We start from the raw sequence: 19,873 nt of genomic DNA on the forward strand, positions 1-19,873 counted from the left end.
GAAACATTCAAATTTTTTCGATAAAAAAATACAAATCTGAAAAAGAGATTAATAAGTACTTTTTATACATTATATTTATATATTGTATGTTAATTAAACTCTTAAACTGAGTTTATGTATTATGAATTTATTGATCGTAGAGTCATCGAAGAAAATATCAATTTTGATTACATTTCATGCGGAAATACTGCAATCGATCGATACACGAATTCCATCAAGATCTCTCACGCATGATTTTCCCAGAATACCGGTTTTCACGATATTAAAAACACGGAGTTGATTCTATACTCGTGAGAAAACCATAAATGAAAAATGATTAAAGATATTAAAAATTTATATATGAAATGGAAAAATTGAAATATCGTGAAATTAAAAAATTTTAAATAGCTTAGCTCATGCACAGAACATGTTTTATATCATCTAGAATAGAGTTACTATGTGACCTAAATTTCAGAAACTTTATAACATCCGTTTCTCTCACACAAATGCGTTTAAATGTCAAATACAGTTCGCTCACTTAAATACAATAGTACAGAGGTAGCGAGAACGCGGATCACGTTGACGAGCTTCGAGGAGAAGAACCGCGATGTGATTGTGCCTTATTAGGTATGAGTCCGACGAGATTCCGAACGGGAGAAGAGCGACGATTGTCTGACTGGTAGAGGAGCATCGTCCTCTATTCGCGATCTACCCAGCCGAGAACCGCGCACTAACCAATTAGGGGCATCGCGGCTCTCAAACTCGCTTTAATGAACTGTGCTCGCTCTACCTGCACCGGTAATAGACTTAGCTCGATCTCGTGATAAAAGTGCGCTCTCCGCGAACTTTCGCGACGTTTATATCCCGGTATATCTCGTCGTACAATGATCTTGTATTCTCAGCGCGTTACGGCTCTCCCTGATGTGACTAACGAAGGATTAAAAGTTTTAACGGAAAATCCTCCATTTCCATACTCCTCGCTCGCAATTTTATATCGTGCTATATTAATCAGAATATACGATTAGTTCTATGCGAAGTTTCTTTGCGCTTTAGATATTCATTAATAAAAGATCTTTCGAGATTTTTGCATGCCAGTCGAAAAACGTAACTTTGGCTTGCATATCTTGCGGCAAATACTGTACGACGATATGAATAGAAGAATTTTCAATATGAATATGAGTTAAAGATTAAGCGCAGTTGCAAGCACAAGTAAATATAATGATTCAAAAAATAAATTAACGCAGAAAAATCTCCATTTCTTATTCCTCGCGCGTAATTTTATATCGTACTATATTAATCAGAATATATAATTAGTTCGATGCGAAGTTTCCCTGCACTTTGGATATTTATTAATAAATAAATAATTTTTCGAGATTTTCCTCAACTTTTGCATGCCGAACGAGAAACTTTAATTTTTGCTTGCATATCTCGCGACAAATTTCGAACCATGATATGAATAAGAAGAGTTTTCGATGTGAATATGAATTAAAGATTAAGTGCAATTATAGAAAATAAATATAATGATTTAAAAAATAAATTAACGCAGAAAAAGATGGAATTTTTTTTCCAAAATTTTCCTTAAATATGAAATTAATTTTTTTTCCATATACTTAATACTTATAACACTAAATACGTGTATGCGCGCTCGTGATTATTTAAGAGTATACTTAAGGAGAGATTATACTTATAGCGCTGTCATAAAAAACACTTTTCTAACTAATTAAATTTGAAATGCTTGTTTTATCAGTTGTCACTCAAACGAGCGTCTCTTCCTGCGCGATTTCGTCTCCTGCTCAGCCGGCACCAGTGGTGGCAGACTCGCGCGATGGTTGCAACCGGATAGTTTCGTCGATCCCTCTCAATGTGAGGCATTATATTCGCGGGAAGAAATGAGATGCGGATGGCCGGCGATCGTCACCGTGCTCACGAGAGATCAATACGGCGAAGTCGTGCACGTATCCGGATTAAAGGTATATTTCTCTGCTTCCCAGATTATACTCTCGATCGGGATCTCTTAATGTCAAAATGTCGTCTTTACAGATCGAAGTCAAGGCGGTACCAATCGACAAGACAGACATCACGGAATCCGATCAGAGCAGGAAAATTCGCCGTGTTTCTCAACCGGATCCATTAACCTTTGGAGGTCATCCACAACCATCCTTGGACGTCCCGTACGAAGTGACCATCAACAACAAAATGTGCTTCTATGCCATCACCATCATGAAAGCCTATCAAAATTACTCGTTCGAGGAACTGAGATTCATGTCTCCCACCGTCAAGAGATCGAGCGAGAGTATGCTAGTAAGACCCAACGGTGATGGCAGTTACAGTGCTACGTGGACACCATCCTCGGTCGGTTGGTACTCGCTGATGATCACGGTGGACGGTTATAACATGGAGGATGTACGTTGACTGTTTATCTTTCAAAGATATCATTCAGAATTAAATTGGATTCTCAATTTTAATCCCATTGTACTGTTGTTTTACTAGTCGGAAATAAAGCTTAAAGTACTTTTGTCTTCTTTAGAATTATAAAGTTGAAGTAAAGGAACCTCCTCAAGGTATGCAACCGCCCACTCAGAACATTGTCAAAAAGCCTCAGCTTCAGCCGAGCAGACTCAGAAAATTTGTAGCAAAGAATAGTGCTGGTTTAAGAATACGGGCTCATCCGTCGCTGCAAAGCGAACAAATCGGATTTGTTCCGGTTAATGGCACTATAGCTTTCGTCGATGAGGTAATACATAAAAAGTTATCGACGCTCTAATCGAATTCATATTTTTAAAACTAAATATAAGGAATAAATGAAAATGACATAGATTTTCGCCAAATATGAAGATATCAAAAAAAAAAACGTTGGCAAAAATATCATTGTATTTTTATTTTTATACGATTTTAGTTTAAATTATTTTTATGTATTTCAAAAACAAAAAAAGATATATAAATGAAACTAAAACTCTGCTTTTCTACTTGATTAGATTCATAATGATGACGGCGTTTGGTTACGTTTAAACGCGGAGACAATCAAAGAATACTGTAAAAGTAGTCATCTCGAAGCCTGGTGTTTGCAGTACAATCAGCATTTAGGGAAAACTTTGCTTCTACCAGTAGAGGAACCAAAGTCCATTCTAGATCAAGTCATTAAGGAAACCATTTTGCGAAAGCGGCCTGATACTGGTGATGAGTATGTAAACGAATCTTTCTTTCGTTTCTTATGCATTTTTATTAATTTTAATATAATTGCTTTTTTTTGTAGCAAAAGAAAGACAGTAACCTTTGACGCCGGAAGAAGCATGATAGTCGTGAAATGTGGCGCTTCTGGACACAATATTAGAAGTAAACCAAGCTTGAAGGGCGCGCCAATTGGAATGTTAGCGCTTGGAAATACAGTGACTGTTCAAGAATACGTAAGTTGATTATGCATTAATAAGTATTCGCTTACACGTGAAATATGACGCTTCATGATTCACCTGTTACAGTGCGTGAATCATGAAGGAACATGGGTGCGTATCGATGACGATTCGGTGGTGAAATATTGCTTCGATAAGAATCGGAGCGTAGAAGCATGGTCGCTCGCGATCAACAAACAAACTGACGTAATTTATATGAAACTTGAACAGGATTTAGAAAACGATCCGATCGAAAAAAAGCCAATACCAGACCCGGCCATTTCACCAAGTAATAAAGGTTTTGATTTTTCGGTACCTTCTGTTAGCCACGAGGGCTTCAATTTTACCGCACAAAATTACACGGCGGATACGGCTGAATCTATTGAGGGTTGTAATACAAATCCTTTTGTTTTTGGCTCATATAATCAACATGATTCGCCAGGTGCATAATTGTAAAAATAAATTTAAATGAATAATATTGCATATAAATATTTGTTAAATATATGTTTAGGAAGCGAACGCTTCATACCGGAAAAGATTGATGGTACTCCAAAGTTTTCGAAACCTCATTCGAAAGAAAGAGTAGCTAAAGAGCGGGAAAGAGAAGGTGGTGGTGGAAAATTTAGTGTTCTTCAGAAATGGCTACGAGGTGATGATAAATGTCATGGAGAGAAAAGAAGTTCCCCGGGCAGGTATTTATTTTCGTGCATAATATATTTTTCTGATAAATTTTTAATACTTTTAAATATATATACCATTTTTTATCCGTCAATTTAAAAATTATTTACGTAATTATTTAATCTTTTTCTCTGAATAAATTTTTTCTTTGCGTAAACTTTGAAACTATCGAGTCCTTTTGTAAACATAAAAAAACGATTTATCTTAATATTTATGCTACTTATTTCTTCTTTGCATAACAAATTTCATAACCAATATTTAAAAATAGTAAATTTTTTCAAAGTATTGGAATTTCTACGTTGCACATATGATTAATATTTTTCAGAGATTTTTCCGAATTTGTGGGCGTATCTGTGAAAGAGTTGGTAAAAGCAATGGGGGAAAGCCGTGCAAATGGCAATGGAGCGACACCACCGGAGACACCGCGGCGAACATCACGAAGTTCCTCGCCGAAGAATCCCCAAGGTGGATCGCCCAGATTTCACAGCCCGTCTTCTAGCCCGGTTCCAATACCTGGTATATATGCGACACTTTATTAAAATATAAACTCTCTATCTCTCTTTCATTTCTCTATCGAACAAATTTATTTCATGACTCATTTTTTTATATTGTACATCCATGTGTACTTTTGTGTAATTTGGCACTATTTGGCAATTGCTTTGAAAATGAAATTATTTCAGAAGTTGTGAGAACAGACGCTGATACTTATAAGGCAGCAATGTAAAATATTTTGTATTTACTCTATTTCCTTTTTTTATCGCGTATTAGAATATGAAAATGACATTCAATATAGTGATATTATGATAAAGAACATAAATAGATGTGATAGAAAAGAATATTAGACAATTATATTAACTATTAATTAAATATATATATATATATATATATATATATATATATATATATATATTGTTTGTGAATTAGTTATAACAAATTAGTCATGTTGATCTTAGCTGGGTCCAGTCGACAGCCAGCCGTTTCTGGCAATTGCCTCTTCCCTCCTGCTGCTAATGCACCAGGTACTCGCTCCTATCCTATTGAATTACTAAAGTTGTAAAATATCGAATAGTGCACAGAATCTTTGTATCATTGAAGATCTGTTTTAATATATTATCACACCATTTATTATATACATATATGCATATAGGATATATAAATTGATGGCACAGTAGAATCCCATTTCACATATTGATCAGTGAATATTACGATATTATATTATGCATGCGAAATAGCAATCGGAATGGCACGCGATATAGTTTCATTCTTTAGTTGATGCATGACTGTTTACATCATATGCATAAAGTGAACTCTTTATGCGATTCAGAAAATCAAGAGCATAACTACTAAGACGTACTTAATAAATTTGCTACAATTAATCAAAATTATTAGGTGGGAGAAGCGCGATAGGAGGGGGAGAGAGTATGAGTAGCAGCCCTGTACTCTGCGGCTCCCCCCGCAGTGTCGGCCTCTCCCTATTAGGTAAGACCATTAATACACGCTAATATAATTACATCCTAATCTTGATATACATCATATCAAAATCGAACATTCAGTCATCAGATTTATTCTGTTGTAATTTATATTCTACACTTTAATACAAAAACGAAAGAAGTGTATATATATTCTTTAGAAACTTTTAATTTTTAACACGGTCGCACGAAGTTAAACTGCATGATTTAACCTTTTTGTATGAATTGTATAAGCGAATGTTATAAGTGTCTTGCTCTATCACTATCCATGCGTTTGCCAATAAGGTGAGAAAATGATATTCTCTTGCCATCAGGATTGAATATTCGAATGTATTTTATGAATAACGGACACACAACTCGCGGCCATTATTATATTATTATTTCTTTTTAAAATGTCAGGAGGGATGATCGACAGCATAACGTCGCAACGGCGCGGTTCGACACAGAGTGACACAAGTGCCTTGGTTAGCAGCTTGACTAGAGATCCATCTCAGTCACCGAGTGGCATCAGTACTACTGCCAATACGCGTGATCTATCACCGAGTCCAAGTTGCAGTTCTTTACACATGAGATCTGAGGGCAGCATAGCGAGTCCACCCGATACTCCTAAAAAAGAGTGTGCTGTAAGCAACTTTTTTGCATTTTAATTGTCTTACTTTATTCAGTAAGATACATGAAAAAATCTTTATTATATGATATCGTTTATAAAATTATACAAGGAACTATATAAATCATATTATTTATTATAGGATTCTCAGGAAAGTCCGCGCAAAATGTCTCAAGCGCAAACACAAACAAGCCCCGAAAATGCTACTACAGCTATGAAAGGTCATTTCAGTATCGGCTCGTCCGGAGTAAAAGACGAACGACACTCGCCTAAAATGAGCAGGAGAGATCACATGAAGGCTGTGAAAACTAGAGCAAAACGTGCCATGTCGCCTGCCAACGCACAGCAGAGTCCAAATCCTAATCGTGCTTTAAATTTAAGTAAAGACAAGGTTAAAGAAGCGATTAGTCCTTCTGTAGCAGAATGTTTAAGAGCTGTTTTTGCGGCGTTTTTGTGGCATGAAGGGATTGTGCACGATGCTATGGCTTGTGCGAGTTTCCTCAAGTTCCATCCAAGTTTACCGAAACAAGGTGCACTGGTTGTAACCAGACATACCGTTGTACAATCCAGTGACAAGCAGCAACAAGAACAAAAGGCACGGCAGAGACATTCCGTGGAAGTGACGAATGCCGGCAATTATTTGCACATCCAACCTAGTACGTTGGAGACACTCACGCGTTCAGCTGCGAACGCTAATGCCAATAGGAGCAGGAAAAAACAGGAGAATACGTTCAAAGAAGAGGTTCAGGCAAACTCGGGCAAGCTCAGTTCCTTGCCCGAATTTCACACAGTTGCGGTACTGCCACCCGCATTGAAGAGCCTGGTTTTTCTATGGGAAGAACTCAGCACCAATTGTTTACAGGCTATCGAACAACAATCGATCCTGCCTAGTCCTATATCGCAAATACAAACAATGAAGCTGGCGAAACGGCCGATACCAGAGAAACGTCCCAGAGAAGATAAAGTGAAGGAACGCGAAAAGAAAAGTAGTCGGAAAAAGAAGGAATGGAAGCCTATTGGTAGAGCGAATGCATCTGAGGTTTTGACGGGAATCGAGCGCGAGACTATCTGCGAACTTTGTGGCCTGATGTTTCCACATCCAGTCACTTATCATATGAAGACAATGCATCCAGGTTGTGGCTGGCACGCGGGCGGAAAAGGATACAACAGTGGTGGAAATTACTGCGTGGGGTGGGCAGGCAATTGCGGAGATGGCGGTGTTGGTGGTAGTTCATGGTATTTAATCTGTGACACATGTAGAGATAAGTATTTGAAGGCCAGAAAGAGCAAATTTGCAAAGAAATTTGTAAGCGGAATTTCCAAGAGAAAAAACGGCACAAGCAAAATTCTCTCTCCGATTAACAGTCCCAGTGCAAATGAAACTCATATTATTATGAAAAACAATGCGATGTTTTTGTTGGATTTGGCTAGCGCTTCTGGCTTTAATATCCCAAAACAGCAGAGACGACCTTCGCAGACTTTATCGTCTGTGGCGGAGAATTATAGTCCTCCAGAGGCCGCCGGACCATTTCCGCCAACCGGACCATTCCAGTGTTTGCAAGCTTTAGGTGTTCATCACTCACAAAGTCACGACGAAAGATATTACGAAGAAACTCTGAGACGTGAAAATGGACAACAAAATAATTATGAAGGAAGCAGTGGCACGTTTAATATCACAAATGGCAGAGTAAGAAATTATTTTTTTTATTTTTTTTTATTTTTAATACTTAACATTGCTTCAATTATATCGTCTAATTTTCAGCCATTGTCAGAGTATCCAATGAGTGACAGTGATAATGAAAGCGGCAAGAATCGTAGCATGTTCCATAGATCGGTATCTATGTCTACTGGCGCACCTTGGGCTAGAAACAGTAACGATGGCAGAGTTGTTATGATGAGAAAACGAAATAATAGTAGTAGCGAAATGAGTAATGGTACGCGCATTTCTATACATTTCTATGCATATAAAAAAAATTTGTTATTTTTTATTATAAATAATCGCTAATTTTTTTTTTCATAAATAAATATTAATAAATATTTTATTAATATAACAATAAATTTTTTATTATTTTTCAGAAGCAGGTTCTTCGCTTTTGTGTTATCCGTCTGCTGCACTTCAGAAATTAGTGCCATCAATGGATCAATCCGCAATAGTGTCCACTAGCCAAACCGAAGTAGCAAGTAACGATCGAATTGAGATTCTCATGAGACCTGTGATGTTGTTCGTTCTTCAACAACACAACTTGCAACATCTGCAGCTTGCGATGAAGCAAGCATTGCGTCGCGGCGCCTGTCGAGTTTACGCGATGCAGGCGTTAAATTGGCTTTTAAGAAGCGTAACACAACCAATTTGTTTGCACGACTTACTATGGTGGTTCGTCTCGTCTCTTACGCCGATCGTTCCTTCTGATAATACAGATGCTACTGATGACGATAACAAAACAGAAAAGAAAGAAGATCATGTAAGCGATATTTTTAACAAGAATTTATTTGTTAATGTTGACATGAATATGATATGATTATTGTTTTAATTTTCAGGATACGATAGGCGTCAGTGAGCATCCTTTATGTGATTTAATGATAGCTGGAGAAGCTGTCAATCCATTACCCACTGTGTTTCATACTTTATTGCAAACTATTGCGGATTTAATGCTATTACCACCACTTGGTAAATATTCACAGCAAATCTAAATGGACATTTTTAAAATAGATATATTGTAATTATTAAATATTATTTACAGGATCTCCATTACAACAAGCTGCGATTCGGTGCTGGGGAATCCGATTTACGCCAGCAGATCACATGTTTCTGCATAGAAGTCACGTATTTAGTAATATTAGCAAAATTCTTTCACGTTCCGAAGAAGAAGAGGATGTGACAATGAGTATGCATGAGAGTCACCACTCAACAGTTTCGCAACAGATAAGCAGTTGTGTGGAAGCTTTAAAGGATTTAACATCTAGCATCGAGATCAAAGCCTCCAGTCGCCAAGCCATGATTGGTAGTCTAACAGACAATTCAACGGAAACATTTTGGGAATCTGGAGATGAAGATCGTAACAAAACTAAAGTGATTACTATAATTTGTGGTGCTCATACCATGCCTAGAATGTTGTATGTACATATCGATAACTGCCGCGATTTAACAGTAAGTTCTTTTCATAAAAATTAGGTTTACTTGTATACCTAATAATATTTTTCTAATTAAACATTTTTATTCAAAAGCACAAAGTGTCAAGCATAACTTTCCTATCCGGTGTTAATGCAGATGAGATGACAAAGTTAATTTCTGTTGAGATTGAAAGTAGATCAGCTGGATGGATTAATTGTCCAATCACTGGTAATATAAAAATGTTGTAATTATTATTATTTTAAAACAAGGTATGCTTTAAAGACGTTTAATCTTTCTCATATTGTAACTATGTATAGATCAACGCCATATAGTAATAGGTATGGAATTAAAGGGTCCAGATAATTCTTTGAGAGTTCGTCAAATTAGAGTGCTTGGTGAGATCGAAGGAGGCTCTTTAAGAATAGGAAAACAACTAAGCGCACAGACTATTCAGCAAAGAAATTGCGAGGCAGAAACTTTGAAAGTATTCCGTTTAATTACATCTCAAGTAAGTTTGATTTCTTATGATTTATTTTTTCGTTTAAAATATTGTATTCTCACAATGTATCATGTTGTATTACAGGTATTTGGGAAACTTATACAAGGAGAGAAGCAACAAGAGACAGAATCAACAGAAGGCGTTAACGAAGATTTGGAGGATAGTAATGATCTCCGAGAACATATGGTTGGAATATTATTTAGCAGAAGTAATTTGACGCACTTACAAAAACAAGTATGTACTCATATCGTGCAAGCGATTAGAAAAGAAACTATACGTTTGAGAGAAGAATGGGAGATGCTTCTGTGTTCACCGACGCCTGTTAATAGTCTGTTGAGTGACAACAGCGATTTGCCAAAAGCGGCCGATACCTATTGCTTTGAAATGCTTTCTATGGTTCTTGCTTTAAGTGGAAGTTCTGTAGGACAATATTACTTATCACATCAGACTGGTTTACTAAAAGATCTACTAAGTTTGTTGCATACTGGATCAGCAAGAGTACAGCGTCAGGTACATTCTCTTTTCATTAGCACTTGAAAAATTATACGTGGAATTGGAAATCATTTTCACCACGATTGCATTTTTCCAGGTAACATCTCTTCTAAGACGAATATTGCCCGAAATTAAACCCGAAACACTAGCGAGTGTTACAAACGTCGAACGATTGCCGCCTACCGACTTTAGTATCGTATCTGCGGCGAACAGCGGTTTTACTCATGTTTCGGACTTCAACGAACATTCTGCCGGAATTCTCGACGTATTTTTAAGCTGTATCGCGAAAGCTTTGAATGTACAAGTTAAAGTGAAAGGGAAAGAAAATGGCAAGGCACTTCAAAGTACTTCATTAGCTACTAGCATTCATCCGAAAAGTTATGTTGGAACAAGATGGTGGTTGAGAGGTTGCATGACGCGTAAACTAGCAGAAGTAATAATCCAACTTTTGAAGGACATGGCATCGGTGAGTATGTTATATAAGTTGATTTTAATATATTTAAATCGATATCTAAATCGATATTCATATTACAGGGTAAGTTATCGGAGGAATGGGCATCTATAACGAAAGCGGCTATAGCCGAGAATATCTTAAATTTAACCAGATTGGACGAAAAGAGTCGCGATCCTACAGAATGCCTTCGATCCCCGACGCTATGGTTAGCACTCGCGTCTTTGTGCGTTTTGGATTCGGATCACGTTGAAAGATTATCGTCTGGTCAATGGAGCGGTTCTGAAGGGCAACCATTGCCGCCGAGAGTAAGATTATTATTGCATTTCTTGTTTACTATATATATAATATACAGTACAATTTTAATTAATTTTATTTTTCTCATTTTTGTAGCCAATGTGTAGTAATCACGATGACGACGAGACCACAGCCATTATTCAATGTAATGTTTGCGGTAATTTATGCGCGGAATGCGACAAAATTCTACATCTTCATAGAAGGACCAGGACGCACCTCAGACAAGTGTGCAAAGAAGAAGAGGAAGCGATACGAGTGGACCTTCACGAAGGTTGCGGAAGAACGAAACTCTTCTGGATCTTGGCTCTAGCGGATAGCAGAACATTGAAGGCATTAATAGAATTTCGCGACGGTTCGCCGAGAAAACCGGTCGGTGCTACTACTGGTATTTGCCGATTTTGCGGCACCACGGGAAATACGGGTTTGCTAGCCATAGGCAACATCTGTGCCGATCACGATTGTCAGGAACATGCCAAAAACGCTTGTAACAAGGTTCACTCTTGCGGTCATATTTGTGGGGGTGTTAGAAACGAGAAAACTTGTTTACCTTGCTTGCATCGTTGCTTATCGGGGACGGATTTAAAACAGGACGCCGATGACATGTGCATGATTTGCTTCACCGAAGCCCTGTCCTGCGCGCCGGCAATTCAGTTGCAGTGCGGCCATGTGTTCCATCTACATTGTTGCCGACACGTCCTGATGAAGCGCTGGGTAGGACCGCGGATCACTTTCGGTTTCTCTCTCTGCCCGATCTGCAAAGTACCGATGGATCATCCAACATTATCCGAGCAATTGGCAAGCGTGAAAGAACTCTATGAGGATGTACGAAGAAAGGCTTTAATGCGCTTGGAATACGAAGGCCTGCACAAGTAATATTTCTTTTCAAATATGCACTTGATATCGCAAGAAAAATATTCTATGTTATAAATATATACAACAAATTATTTTTCGCAGGGCCGAAGGAGCATTTGCACCCGGTAGTCGTTATCAAGACTCCGCTGCCTACGCGATGGAACGGTATGCGTATTACGTATGTTACAAATGTCAGAAGGCTTATTATGGTGGTGAGGCGCGATGCGACGCACAGCTAGGCGGGGAATCTTTCGACCCCGCGGAACTAGTGTGCGGTGGCTGTAGCGACGTGGCAAGAGCACAGATGTGTCCGAAGCACGGAGCGGACTTTCTCGAGTATAAATGTCGATACTGCTGCTCGGTGGCAGTCTTCTTCTGCTTCGGAACCACGCATTTCTGCAAACCCTGTCACGACGACTTCCAGCGTGTTACCACCATCCCGAAGAGCGAGTTGCCTGTATGTCCCGCTGGTACGTGCTTTTTTTCATCAAGATAGTTTCAAGATGATAATTGTCTTCCAAAGACGATAATGTCATATCTATGTTTTTCTTTCAAGGTTCCAAAGCTAAGCAATTAGAAGGTGACGAATGCCCATTGCATGTGAAGCATCCGCCGACCGGAGAAGAATTTGCTCTAGGTTGCGGTATCTGCCGCAACGCACACACGTTTTAAGCTTCCAGTGCTACCTTATGATTTTTAATGGAATTGACACAGTTTAATAGCCAAGTATGAAAATGGATTCGCGATGATAAGGAGATGTGAGGAGAGACGTATCTTGTAAAGTAATGGATAAGTCGCACGTTTTTATAAGTAAATTTAGTAATTAACTCCCGATAGCAAAAAAAGCTCGATAACTTGCTTATCAAACTTCCACATATGATTAAAAGGGAAAGAATTTTACGTCATGCAGGATGTTATAGATAGAGGAAAAAAAATACTCGTAATACGTATCTTAATATTTAGAAAGACGTAAAATAACATATAACTCCCGTACTATTTATATAATAAATGATTGACTCTAGTATATCAATAAGTAATATACAAGTAAGTTATATATATATATATATATATATATATATATATATATATATATATATATGACGAAAGTGTGTGTATTTAAGAAAGTATACTAAATTATCACAAGTATCATTAATAGACATTAAAAATGAATGAAAAAGATGATATACGTATATACATAGTAAGACATGTATATACATATATAGTTATTTATGTATTATATATTAATATTATATATATATAATTATACATATAGTTATAATTATATGTAATAATATATATAATTAAATAATAATTATATATATAATTATATATATATTATTAAAAATAATAATTATATATATTTATGTATATATATATATATATATATATATATATATATATATATATATATATATATATGAATATGAATATACATATAATTATAAGCTAATTATTAGAAGTTATATATATTCTTTATGTCTCCATCTCAATGAAATAATCAATAAGTGACCATATGCTATATTTTGCGTTTCATTTTTGTTTTTTTTGTTTTCATATTGTGCGTATCATGAGTACGTATTATTACATTATCCTTTTTACTATGTACGCATATAATGTATCTTATTGGATACATTAAATGTGCAGATAATAGCACCATTGCATTAATAGCTGCACTGCATTATCACATATGTGAATTTTATTTGTGAATGATGTTGCGAACCAGTTATTATTACTTATATTCTTAAGCTTACAGAATTAAATGAAGAATGCTGTTTCATCAATACGTTCCAATTATGTACTATTTATTCATATACGATCTCGCTATATTTTATATTTTGCCAATGATTTATCTGACATATAATCATGTTACAAGATGCATGTATCACGTGTATCAGTTTTTATGTTCTATATAGAATAGAATAAAAGATTACATTTATATATACAAATTATAATAAACTTATAAGAATTATAAATGGCAAAGAATCAAATAAGTAGTTCTATTTTATGAAACTTTTCCAATTAAAAACTGATCAGAATTAGATAGTGTTAAAAAAGCAATGTGTATTTAGACTTATTAAATGATAAAGTAAAAGTTAAAACAATTCAGATTTAAACTGCAATTGTCTAGACATCACAAAAGTGTTTGACTGATGATTGATCACGATAAAGAAACTTTTTACATTTTGAACGCTATTATCTACTATATGTTGAACATGATGAACATCATTGCGCGTTGATTTTTATTTCCGTCTTATTTTTACGATTTTGTTAGTGTCGATTATGATAAACTTTGTATAAGAGATTACATATTTGAGAAATTAAATATTTTGGCGCGGATGCGACAAAATATAATAAATATTAATCATTCTTGATCGTTTAATTTAGCACGACATTACAAATTCAAACATTCGAACAAGTTTAATATGAATAGATCGTTTTACATACCGCATCTTATGTACCGCATCTTCTATTACTACACATTTCGTACAGAGAAACGAGAATTCGCGCGCATTTATCCCGCGACGATTGATCCAAGATGGCGACGATGACGCGGGCGCCATCACACGGCGGTTTGCCATAAGCAGTCTCGGCAGAACGTAGCGTGACGTGACGTGTGTGTGTGTGTGCGCGCGATCCTGACGTTTTTCGCCTCGATCAGCGGTAAGTAGCTTTTATTTACGCGCTGTGCAACAATAGTTACATAATTGACAAGACGCGCGAGGCGCATCGCACGCCTGTCGGCGGCAGATATGAGTTTTTCGCGCTCGTGACGATGGCATCGAGTTAACGTCTTGCCCGAGAAGGTAAGCTCCTAGCCCGCGTTCGTGCCACCCCGCTGTGTGCGATTGCTGTCAACCGGGGGCAATGCGTTTATTTTTATCATGAATTGCAGCCAATTGCGGTCCGGCGCCGCGTCAATTGAGCGAAATTACACGCGCGTTTCGTCGTCGCTCGCGCGAATCCGATCGGTCGAGAATCGCGCAAGAAATGTCTGAAGTTTGCCGCGCCGCTGGAAAACGGTTACGAGAAAATTAGGAGGACCTAATCGATCTGAACGAGTCGTCGAATACGGCGTGAACTTCCGATCGCTTGACACGCGGCGATCACTTCGCGCCGTGTTTTCCCTTGCGACGGACGGTCCCTTAACCTCACTTCCCCGGGAGCGTTCTGTCATTTCGGAGGATGCGCGCGACATATCATTTCATCCTTGTTTTCTGTGAGTGACATTGTACTAGTTCATTCATAACATTCCCTTAATAGCGCATTTGACATATTGCACAAGGCGAGCTGTCAGTCGCTGTCAGCCGCTCACGATACATCGTTTATTTATGACTCCTCCCAACATCATGTCAGTTCTATCTTGATCCTTTCATTTTATTTAATTATTTGCTTTCTGAAAGATAACTGTAAAAATCGTGGCATAACTATATATTTTTATATACTTCTATTTCCGACAAAAGTTATTTTTAATATTCTGTGTAACGGAATCAATTTTTCTTCACATAATTTTGGAGTAAATATATACTTATGTGATAAATATACAATTTTTTTTTTATATATTTTTTTCCAATTATAATGTTTACCTATAATATTTATTATTTTTGGTATCTAATACAAAAAAAATCATTACATTGTATAGTTGATAAATAAAAATAATATTTATTTCAAAAAAGAGATTAAAGAAATATATAAGGAATTTCGGAACGAAACGTGCTTTGAATTTTGAAGCGAGGAAATACGAATACCATAGACGCGAACACCTGAAGTATTTTTATATGCATACCTATTGCCAAATAATGATATTCTGCATGGCTAAACATAATTAATATTAATTGTATTTCGATGAAACTTGAAGAAAAATCTTGAAGAACCGCGCGATGTGTCTCGCGAAAGTTTTATTCTCTCTGTCATTTAACGCTCGGTGCAAACGGACGAGTAAAACGGTAAATCAGGCGCCGTTTCGAGATTCAAATCGATTTTACTTATGGTCCGACTGCGTAACGTGATCAAGATTAACGTGGACGAAATGGGATGTTTTTATTACGATTTTCGCTGGCTTGGCATTAAAATATTAACAAGGAACAACGCGCTACAATTTTCACATAATATCGTTAAATCAACAGCGATTTCTGCTGCTTCACAAAATGGAATTAAATTTTATTATCGAAATGGAATTTATAATTAAATCCAAAATTTCTCAGAAATCGGACATGTTGGAGGGCACTCGAGTAATACAAGTAATTATGAGATTTACGATAACGATAGAGGCTTCTTTCCCGAGAACCTCTTCGGGATTCATCGCGTTTGACACAAAACTGGTTTCTGACACGTGAGTAGCACGCGTCGCGTCGAGCACACGCCTGTCATTCATCTGGCCGAAGAGATGATAGATATATACAAATCTATCTCTTGACCAATAGGAGAACGTACTTGCCATGTGGCTTCGAAATAAGTTACCTGTCGCGGAAAAGTCGATCTGAATTACGGGACGCACCGTTCTATTTACATTAAAAAAAAAAGAAAAAAAAAACGGAGACGTTCCACGAGCGTTGGTGGTGTCTCGCGGTTGTTTTAACGCCATATGAACCGTCTCTGAATCGAAACATCGTCAGAATATTCCGGGAACCAGTTTCGGTGATGAGAGATCACCCCGTACCGTTATTTTTACCTCGTACACACACGTTGCAATCACAAACACATGTCGCGATTACTACCCGTATAGGCTGTCTGATAATTTAGGCAACGGTATTGACACGCGAAACACATTTGAAGCGAAAAAATATTGCTTTCACGGCAGTACTTCTTGCACGCGAAACATTATCGCTATTACAGACTGCTTAGAAGATGCATGAATCGAACATATTTATACATATGCACGCGTGTTCTGTTTGTATATTATTTTTATTTCATTCTTAAATTATATATTTGCATGTACAATGAAGTGCATTGATCTTCTAAAATTTATGCTGATAGAATAATATGCTATTATAAGATCAGTATATATATTTTTGTATAACTTAAAATTATCATATTATACCAAAATATATATTAATTTTATAATAATTGTCAATAGTTTAATTAATATATTTATATTGAGATATGCAATATGCTAATGTGTTAACAGAAATGAGTTCAACCTTCGTATCTGCGTATTTGTATTTGTCATTGATCGCGAAAGATGTCCTCGTGCTGTTTTAAATTAGCTCGAATCAGTTCTCGTTTCTAATTCAGCGTTGGTGCTAATTAACGATTGTCTTATATTTCATATGCAAATTATTTGCATTGAAGCTGCATCGTGTAAGCATATACAGTCTTTATGCGCGTGCATTTGAAAGCGCGAAGTGTGCAAATTTTCCATTTTCTCCTGGGTTCGGTTTTTCTTTTTTTTTTTTTGTCCGTTATTATGGTAGAAAGTTGAAAACATGTCGAACTTGTCGATATATCAATGAGTACATGAGATGAATTAATTAGATAAATATACTTAGGAGCGCATTTTGCGGCCGTCTTTTCTTTTTCGAAGTTCCGGTTGATGATAATTGATGGGTTGATAAACCATTAGGCGGATAGGGTGTTATAAATAATTTCTCTCATTCATAGACAGAAAAAAAGAACAACTTATAAAAACGTAGAGTGTAAGGTGCAATTATTTTCGATTGTGATTTTATAAATAAAAAATTTAGAATTTTATATGATTCCGGAATAATTATATACATGTTGAAAATTTATACGTCAAATTTTTATTTTTATTAATGTACAAGATTTATAAACCGGATTTTTTTTATGTGAAGCCTTTAAGCACGTCGTCCGTTTTATATTCAGTTTACTAAACATTTTTTATCGAATAATCTAATCTTAGCAGTTATTTTAATTGAGATGTAGAATAGAAACTCGCGTATACTCTACTCTATCTTGAGTCTTACTTCTTGAAACTTACGACGAGACGTTTTTGCAGCAGGATATTCCTTTCACGCGAATTTTCTTGTCGCTCGTAATCATTCAACAGAGCGGCTTGCGATATTTAAATATCACGTTTCATCTTATTCAGAGTGTGACCACGGTGTGCGTACAATGTATTCTAAACGCGTTAAGTTCCGTCAAAGAGCGTTCTCATTAGCGCGATTAACGGCATTGTAATCGGTTTAAGTAATTGGGGGCCGTCTAAGATTCGTGCATGTTCCTTCCTTCGTTTTTCGAGCATTGACGTAAGCGATTTGTTCCAACAATCTCTCTTCCGTAAGTAACCGAAAACAAAGGGTCTCCTTCCTTTCAATGGCAATCTTGCCGATCTTGAATTCTTAACAAAGGGCTTCTTCATTTAATTGCTCATTGACGTATGAAATGAGACTGAGTTCTAACTTCTTATCTGTAATTTTCCTTGATGTGCTAGTGTATAACTAGACTTATCTTTTTCATCTTTACAAAAATTTTATCACAGTATATATTAAATAACATTAAATATATTTTGAATATTTAAATTTCGAGAAAATCTTATCCTATTTTTATATCTACCTGAATGAATTAAAGTTGAATGATTTTTTTTTCTCTAAGGTAGTTAAAAATAAAGATTGGATATCGATTTTTTTGATTTTAATAGCCGAGCGGTTCCTCTAATCGGGATGGCTCCTATAGCGCATTGTAATAATACGAGACGACGTCTTCGTGACGTAAGGAAATCATCAAGATCAATCTTGTGGAAACAAGGGTTTCTGGATCTCGCAACTGGAGAAACTCGTTGGTCATTCGCGTGAGAGAGTAAATCGGGTACGGCGATATGCACGACGATTCGATATGTGCATCTATGCGTATATATACACGCACAGAGAGCCGCTTACGCGTACACACAAATGCGTGGAGGCACCGGCAAGGTGAATGTGCCTCGGAACCGGCACGAGGCACCTTCAGTCGTACCCTTCTTCCTCTTCGCCTCGACATTGTGGCGCAGCACCGACCGACTGGCACTTCGCGATTTCGCGTGCACTCGCCGTCCGCTTCTCGTCGAAACCATAACCGGCCGACGACGAGACGCTCTGAATACATTTCGACGTCAACAATCTGTCGCGTCGTTACATCCGATGCTCGTGGCATCGCGCGCGAATAATATTCGAGTAATAATACACTCGGGATAAAAGTGACACGTGTGTACCAGGTGCAGCGAAGGAATTGATTTAATTGATACACAGTTGAGATAATTTATACGATCGTGTGGATATAATCGTTAACTCGCGAAACGCGCGGCGTGTCGTGCGATTTGAATTCAGAAGGAACAATTCATCGCGTGTCTAGCTGCTGGTCTGACTACGTGACTACGTGCTTTTGCATTATGCGGTGCATCGCCGAGTGCATCGTCGGATTCCTCGCTCGCCGGTCGTTCGCGGCGCGTGTTAATCAAATGCGTCTCCTACCGGCTCGGTGTTCGTGTTTTCAGAAAATCCATCGGATGATCTTAGATCATAATTGACCTAGGGTCGAGAGCATTTAAGAGGTGATTCATGATCGATGACTTTCCTCATTGACATTTTTTCGTGCTTTAATCTCGCTCGGTTGACTGAGCGAGTTCTTCGGTGACTCTTTCGAGATAGAGTAATTTTTCAAACCGAATAATTTGAGCGAAAAAAATTTTTTTTTTTGAGCGGACCATCAAATGCAAATATATTGTGAATGCTTCATGCAGTGAGTTGAATTAGTGTAGTGATTTTATTTTTTAAATACGCGTTAAGAATCTGTAAAAATTTTTTCTCACGAGATATGGGATACGAGTCTTATCATGATCATCGTGGCATCATCGGCGGTCGCTTCGATTGAGGATTTCTCGAAGGATACGTTAGGAAGGTACGAATAGCGTAAAACTTTTACATTGTGTAAAAGTTTTTCTCTCTTCATTCATGTTTCTAACAATTATATTTTAATAATTATTTTGGGTATTTATGACGATTTAAATTTGACACATGCTATTATACCTATATATGTCAATGAGATATGTCAAAAATATTTTCTTAACAATTGAGGGATGATTGTGGCCTTGGAGACATTACAATTACGTCTGTCAGAAC

At 37.0% G+C, this 19,873-nt stretch overlaps 2 protein-coding genes across 7 annotated transcripts in view; both read left to right on the plus strand.

Annotated features, from left to right (window-relative positions):
• Positions 1-13,009, plus strand: part of LOC126855499 (E3 ubiquitin-protein ligase MYCBP2) — a 174,365-nt gene extending 161,356 nt beyond the window's left edge. The window contains exons 17-40 of one of the 2 annotated variants that reach the window (XM_050603198.1): positions 1,727-1,949; positions 2,020-2,382; positions 2,507-2,713; positions 2,955-3,160; positions 3,233-3,383; positions 3,456-3,807; positions 3,877-4,057; positions 4,369-4,559; positions 4,997-5,062; positions 5,433-5,522; positions 5,912-6,135; positions 6,262-7,806; positions 7,882-8,053; positions 8,196-8,581; positions 8,658-8,787; positions 8,861-9,267; positions 9,345-9,459; positions 9,549-9,739; positions 9,815-10,240; positions 10,320-10,688; positions 10,757-10,981; positions 11,067-11,839; positions 11,925-12,292; positions 12,379-13,009. In XM_050603198.1, the coding sequence (XP_050459155.1) occupies positions 1,727-1,949; positions 2,020-2,382; positions 2,507-2,713; positions 2,955-3,160; positions 3,233-3,383; positions 3,456-3,807; positions 3,877-4,057; positions 4,369-4,559; positions 4,997-5,062; positions 5,433-5,522; positions 5,912-6,135; positions 6,262-7,806; positions 7,882-8,053; positions 8,196-8,581; positions 8,658-8,787; positions 8,861-9,267; positions 9,345-9,459; positions 9,549-9,739; positions 9,815-10,240; positions 10,320-10,688; positions 10,757-10,981; positions 11,067-11,839; positions 11,925-12,292; positions 12,379-12,494 (7,477 nt within the window). In that variant the 3' untranslated portion in view covers positions 12,495-13,009. Of the gene's footprint in view, positions 1-1,726; positions 1,950-2,019; positions 2,383-2,506; positions 2,714-2,954; positions 3,384-3,455; positions 3,808-3,876; positions 4,058-4,368; positions 4,560-4,996; positions 5,063-5,432; positions 5,523-5,911; positions 6,136-6,261; positions 7,807-7,881; positions 8,054-8,195; positions 8,582-8,657; positions 8,788-8,860; positions 9,268-9,344; positions 9,460-9,548; positions 9,740-9,814; positions 10,241-10,319; positions 10,689-10,756; positions 10,982-11,066; positions 11,840-11,924; positions 12,293-12,378 lie in introns of both variants that reach the window. The other variant, XM_050603196.1, reaches the window with a different exon arrangement.
• A 1,376-nt stretch (positions 13,010-14,385) lies between these two features.
• Positions 14,386-19,873, plus strand: part of LOC126855504 (WD repeat-containing protein 47) — a 64,027-nt gene continuing 58,539 nt past the window's right edge. For 3 of the 5 annotated variants that reach the window (XM_050603214.1, XM_050603216.1, XM_050603215.1), the window contains exons 1-2: positions 19,467-19,493; positions 19,567-19,652. In XM_050603214.1, the coding sequence (XP_050459171.1) occupies positions 19,482-19,493; positions 19,567-19,652 (98 nt within the window). In that variant the 5' untranslated portion in view covers positions 19,467-19,481. Of the gene's footprint in view, positions 14,484-19,465; positions 19,494-19,566; positions 19,653-19,873 lie in introns of those variants that run through there. The other 2 variants (XM_050603217.1, XM_050603219.1) reach the window with 2 other exon arrangements.

Source organism: Cataglyphis hispanica, chromosome 16 (assembly GCF_021464435.1).
Source record: "Cataglyphis hispanica isolate Lineage 1 chromosome 16, ULB_Chis1_1.0, whole genome shotgun sequence".
NCBI lineage: Eukaryota > Metazoa > Arthropoda > Insecta > Hymenoptera > Formicidae > Cataglyphis > Cataglyphis hispanica.